The following is a 6,258-nucleotide window of genomic DNA, read 5'->3' on the forward strand; positions in this document are numbered from 1 at the left end:
GGGCGAAGTATTGAGGGGGGGAGCACAAATATATAGACACAACCCTTAGTTATTATCTAAATCTCCCCGCGTCCTGATCTTTTCCCACCGACATCACGACTTTCCCGAGTTTTCCACTTGGGTCGAACATTTGCTAGTTTTGTTTGTCGTTCTTCTGCACCCCCCTCAAAATAAATAAAAATTAAAATAAAGCTTAGCAGCAGCATCCATACACCAACGACCAGCTTTGCCCTTAATCCTCCACTCAGGAGACCACCGGCCATTTCTTTCCAGCCGCCTCTCACAACAGCCCCCAAACTTTCGCCATCTCTCGCCACAAATGTCTCCTCTTTTGTGCCTTCGGCCACTTAAGTCAATTTCACGCCAGCGCTCGTCAATTTCACGAAGCCGGTCTTGTTAATTTCAGCCTCCGTCTCCAAGGCCTGCGCGCAGCGTCGCACTCCCAAGTACTGGGCGCCGTAGTCTTTTTTTCCCCCATAGAAAACACAGCCCCTAGAAGACCCCCACCAGCCCCCCCCCAAAAAAGTTACTTGCAAATCAGGTGGGAAAGCTGCTAATTTCGCTTGCAGTTTGATACACCCTCAAACTGCAAAACACCTTGGGGGGGATCTAGCTTCCTTAAACCCCAATTGCTTTTGTTTTTGCTAGTGGACCGGAGGCTGCATCGCTTCTTTGCAAACTTTAAAAGAAGTGAGAAAGCATTTTTCCTGGCCGGGGAGGCACTGAACTTTGGAGAGATCAAACTCACGCACGCACACAATCACACTTCTGTCCTGGGACTGAATTATCCAAGAAGGAAACTATTATTATTATTATTATTATTATTATTATTATTATTATTATTATTATTATCTTTCAACACTGGGAATCTGCCTGTTTTCCACGCTTCCTGCAAGGGTGCTTTCAAATAAGCTTGGATTTAATTCCTGAATGAACTGTCCCCGTCCCCCCGTTACTCGCAGGTCATCTTCATCCTTTCCCGGACTAGTTGTCACCCTAAGAAAAAATCAACACCTACATTTTTTTGCCCCAATGATCTCTCTCTCGCTCGCTTTTTTCCTCCTTAAAGGGAGTACAGTCAACCCCTTTATAACTCATTAAACCCCGCCAGGCACTTTTCGAAACTTCAATGTTCTTTTTAAATAGAACAAAAACATTCTCTTCTTCTCACATCTCCCGTCCCCCTTTCGTGGGGAGGGGGTAGCAAAAAAAAAAGAAAAAGTGTGAAATTTTTTCACCCTGCCAACTATTCTCATTTAAATCATGCCGTATCTCAGGATCTTATGGGCCGTTTGACGTTATTTCTTTCTCTCTCTCTCTCGTTTCGCAAAACCTCGCTTGAAACTCCACAGACCTCTCTTTCAACTGGTGCAAAATACACAATATCAAATAATTAAATGAATGAATGCCTTTTAAATGCCCCACATATGCTCTGGGTATGGGACTTTTGAATGAACAACAACAACAACAACAGTAATTTAAATTGTTCAGGTGTAGGTGATGGCACAAATGCTGGCTGCAAAACAATAATTGAGCACACTCATATTTTGAATTATCTTATCAGAGTTTCTCCTAGGTGTAAGTATGTGAAAGATTTCCAACACACCCACGCCCTTCCGCTTTTGCCTAGAGAAACAGTTGATTTCTAAAGTTTGAAAACTTAGTCAGAATGGACAGGAATTTTAAAATAAAGCGGCAGAGATTCTTTTTGAATTAAAAAATGTTGGTGCGAGCTGCAATGGAGAAGTTGGGTGGGTGGTGGGTGGGGGGAAATTGAGAGACTTTTTTGCAGAAGGAAGTAGCTCGTTCTGTCTCTGTTGCAAGGAATTGTAGTTCCCCTCCAGATCCAAATGCAATGGATGAATTTCAAAATAGTGGGGAGGGGGTGGGTACTGAAGCATTTCCCCCCCCATACAAAATAAACGGTGGCGGTTTGGGAATTAGAGTCCCATGAAAAGTTTCCTGAATTTCTTACAACCGGCCACATTGAAGACACATTAACCTCAGCCTTTCAGACCAGTCAGATCTTTTCTGCCGCTCCACGGAGGGGGGTCAGAGGAGAAAAAGGAGTCGAAAAACTTCAGAAAGGCATCGCAAAATGCCACAAAGCAGCCCCATTGAGGCTTTCAAATGAGCAACGTGGAATCAAAGCAAAAAGGCTAGACGGAGAAAGTCAAGAAATAGTTTGCCCTGCATGAGAGAGGTTTTGTCCCGGGCTGCTTTTTTTGGTTTTGTTCTTAAATAGCCTATACCCAATGCATCTATTTTGCTGAAATTTGCTATAGAGACGCTTCAAAACACCGGTCAATATTTAGTCGGATGTTGTTGTTTTTTAAAGCCATATCTCTTAAACCACAGTTAACCCGAGAATGAGGCGTGCCTCTATTTATATTGACTAAGGGTGACAGCTAATTTACTGGAAATGAACATGTTTTTAAATATATATATATATTTCAAAAGTGGCATTCCACTCTCTTTTCTTTTTTCCCCATCCAAAAATTTCCATTTGACACTTGCCAATCAAACCCCGGGGTGGGCGGAGGGAGGGAAGAGACAAATATTTACAAATAAGAAGTTGAGATGGGAAGTGTTGAAGGAGGGAGGGATGGAGGCTGTTTTAAAGGCAGCAGGCAGGTTCAAGCCCTGTCTGAGTTTATAGCTGTGAGTTCTAGAGTTAACTAACTTCACAAACCACAAAGTTATTTTTCTTCTCCGAAAGAGCAGGCAATAAGAAAACTATCTATCTATAAACAACGCACACAAACATGCAGACCTATCATTCCTTTTTTTGACGTGTTGAGTTTTTGTCGTGTGCTTTTAAGAGTCTAGGCCAGAAGATAGACATCTTTCAGAACAGATTTCGCATGCGACGCAAACAACACCGAGTTCTATCCCAAAAACATATCATCATCATCATCATCACCACCATCATCATCCTCGCCATCACTTACCCTTTGTGCCATCAGACGCTCGGAAGTTTGTTCTCTCGGGCTTTCTTTCCGTCTTGCTTCTCCCCCTTGGGGGGAGGCGGCTCTGAGGGGGCCAGAGAAACTTCAGTCCTTTTCAAAGAGGAGACCTTTCATTTTGGCCCCCTCTCTGACCCCATCGCTCCAAGAAGATCAACCAAGTGAGAGATGGAAACTGTTTCAAACAGTTTGGCTTTTGTTGCCTTGGGTAGGGGTTTTTGTTTTGTTTTGTTTTGGTGGGGGAGGAAACAACCTATTTTCCTTTAAGGGACGGCCGGTTTCTCTGTGGATCGCTCAGCAGCAAGAATAATTTTTTGAAAATAGCCCCCCAAAAAAGAGAGAGGGGAAAAAAAGCTAACCTTTTACACACACACACGTACAGATATAGAAAACAAACCTAAACCAGCTTGCTAGTGAAATGCCGGGGTGACAGATATGCGTGGATGTGTTTGCATGGGGGGGGGAGGCTAGAGTTCCTTATTTCCTTGCTTGTGGGTATCTTCTTTCTCCCAAGTAGACCCTTTCTTCTGCCTTTTGGCTGTCGTAGCTGCCCATCAAGTGCTGAGAGGTGTCAGACTTCAAGTGACTGATGGTCCTTGTAGGGGAAAAAAAATATCAACAACCCGGTGGTAGTTTGAAATTGGAAGGGGGGGAGGAGAGAGGGAGAGAGAAAGAGAGAGAGAAGGGGTGTGTGTGATGATCAAACACCGCCACCCCTTCTCCAAAACACTCCTTTCTCTCTCCCCCCGGTCTTTTCTTTTTTCTTCCTCCCCTCTCCTTCTCCTTCTCCCCTCCTTTAAAAGATGGACATCGACTCTCTCTTCTCTCTCTCTCTCCCCCCCCCGCTCCTTTCTCCTCCCTCTCCCCTTTTAAATGGTTGTGGCTTCAATCCTATCAAAGCAAGAAGCCAGGAATGAAAAGGAAAACCGGGTGGGGGGGGGGTGGAGAGAGAGAGACAGAGAGAGAAGAAGAAGAAACAGAGGAGGAGGAGGAGAGTGGGTGCAAGAAGGGAGGTGTGGGGGGGCTCAGAGGTTCCAAAAAGCCCCCCCACCCAGCATCTCCACCAAGGAGGATTCAGCTCCCACAACACACCCCGGCCCCCTCTGCTCAGCAAACAGAGAAGCTGGGGCGGGGAGGGGGGGACACACAGAGAGAAAATATGGGCTTGTCAGTTTCCCCTCCTCTTAAAGCAGCAGTGGATCTGGCGAGGAGGGAAACGAGAGGATGAAATTGACGAGGCGCCCTCTCGCTCTCTCTTCTGGCTGGGAGTTTGGATTCTAAAGAAAAAAACGATGGCTATTTTTATATATCTATCTATCTATAGATATATCTCTTTTTTTAAAAAAAATCAATCAAATAGGTTGCCTGCGGTTTCCTTTCGTTGCCTGTCTCTGCTTCTTTGGAGGCTGTTTTGCTTCCTTCTCTGTATATGTGGAAAGAAGAGGAGGAGGAGGGGAGAGAGAGAGAGAAAGAAAGAGAGAGAGAAAGAAAGATGCTCTCTCTCAGTGCGCTCTGGTTCTCTCCCTCTCTCTCTTAGCTTCACAGCCCTGAGCTATGAACACATCCGGAAGTAGAAGGGTTTTTTCTTTAACTCGTTCTCTGCCTGCCTCGCTCGCCTCCTCCTCCTCCGATGGGAAAGAGACCAGAGCGGAGGTTATCAGCTGAGCGAGGGGTCCTTCTGGCGGACGAGACAGGCGGCAGGGAGACTCACCCTGCCCGCCCTAGCACCGCCAGGAGCCGGCCAGCCTCCTTCCCCTGGGCTGGCCCCAGTTGTTCCCCGCGATCTCCCTCTCTTCTCTTGGACTTTAGAGGCAGCCGCTGCCCAGAGTTTTTAGCCCAGGCACCTATTTCTGAGGTTGCTGCTAAAATAAAATAAAATAAAATAAAATATTCAGCCCTGGTAGATCAGGGTTGTCACCTTGTTGTGTAAGTGTGTGGGGGGGGGTGTTCTCCCCCCTCTTTAAAAAAACTGGCATTCAGGATTTTAGCAGGTAAAGGCTTTCCCTGGCATGGAGATGCATAGATCTTGTTATGCTTTGCAGTGCCACTCAAAACACCTGGCAACCTGAGCCCTAGACAAGGTAGCAGGTCTTGCTGGGTCAGCACTGAGCCACAGCCAACAGAACCAGGCAGGTGCCTGTCGGGGGGAGCCACTAAAGTAGACACACCCATGACACCAAGGAGCAACCCAGAGATCCGGATTAACATCCAGCAGGGAGAGAGGTCTAGCTCAAGGGTAGGCAACCTAAGGCCCGTGGGCCGGATGCGGCCCAATCGCCTTCTAAATCCGTCCCGCGGACGGTGCGGGAATCAGCATGTTTTTACATGAGTAGAATGTGTCCTTTTCTTTAAAATGCATCTCTGGGTTATTTGTGGGGCCTGCCTGGTGTTTTTACACGGGTAGAATGTGTGCTTTTATTTAAAATGCAACCCTGGGTTATTTGTGGGGCACAGGAATTTGTTCATATTTTTTTAAAAAAAAAATATAGTCTGGCCCACCACATGGTCTGAGGGATGGTGGACCGGCCCGTGGCTGAAAAAGGTAGTTGACCCCTGGTCTAGCTCCTGATCCTAACAGCAGGACCCAACTCCTATAGGCCTGGTGATGTTGTTCCCTGAAACCATAGACTATGTACTTCCCCAAACTTAACTGTGGTTATTTAATTAATATTGCTTGATCATTGCACATGATCCTTTGCAGATGGGACAGGGTATAAATAAATAAATTATTATTATTATTATTATTATTATTATTATTATTATTTAAGCCCAATCATCCACAGTGTCATCTAGGGGAGTAATTGTCTCAGCAAGTAGAACCGTTTTGTATTTTTATGTTGTAAACCACCCAGTGATCTTCAGATTAAGGGTGGGCATACATATATTTAAATCAACCTCACAATCATCATCATCATCAAATTCACAATTTTATTGTAGGAAGAGTTTTCTCTGGTTAACCCAAACTTAATCAGATGTATAAAGTGGACAGTGAAGAAGTTGGGGCATACAGTGAAGAAGTTGGTGGCTTAGGAAGGGTTTTCAAAGTGAAATTAAAATATGCATAAACACTTTCTGAAATCAAAGATACTGCACACAAGAAGCAAACAAGATCCGAACATGAAGGATCTTCAAGTCCTGCCACAGAATCAGGCACATTAAACTATGCGGAGGGAAGTGAAGTGTGCCCCTTTGAAGCTTAATTCTTGACACTGTGTTTGAGGTGTGTGTACCTTGGAAAGAGAGCATCAATGTGCATACAAAGCGTAACAAAAGAGGCCTCTGCCCCAGGAGT

General features: G+C 45.3%; 1 protein-coding gene across 4 annotated transcripts in view; it reads right to left on the reverse strand.

Moving 5' to 3' along the window:
* The window catches only part of MEIS3 (Meis homeobox 3), a 74,165-nt gene extending 69,672 nt beyond the window's left edge, over positions 1-4,493 (reverse strand). The window contains exon 1 of one of the 4 annotated variants that reach the window (XM_060275534.1): positions 213-415. In XM_060275534.1, the coding sequence (XP_060131517.1) occupies positions 213-263 (51 nt within the window). In that variant the 5' untranslated portion in view covers positions 264-415. Of the gene's footprint in view, positions 1-212; positions 416-2,951 lie in introns of those variants that run through there. The other 3 variants (XM_060275535.1, XM_060275536.1, XM_060275537.1) reach the window with 3 other exon arrangements.
* Positions 4,494-6,258: the final 1,765 nt, after the last annotated feature.

The sequence above is a fragment of the Zootoca vivipara genome, chromosome 6 (genome assembly GCF_963506605.1).
Source record: "Zootoca vivipara chromosome 6, rZooViv1.1, whole genome shotgun sequence".
In the NCBI taxonomy this organism is placed as follows: domain Eukaryota; kingdom Metazoa; phylum Chordata; class Lepidosauria; order Squamata; family Lacertidae; genus Zootoca; species Zootoca vivipara.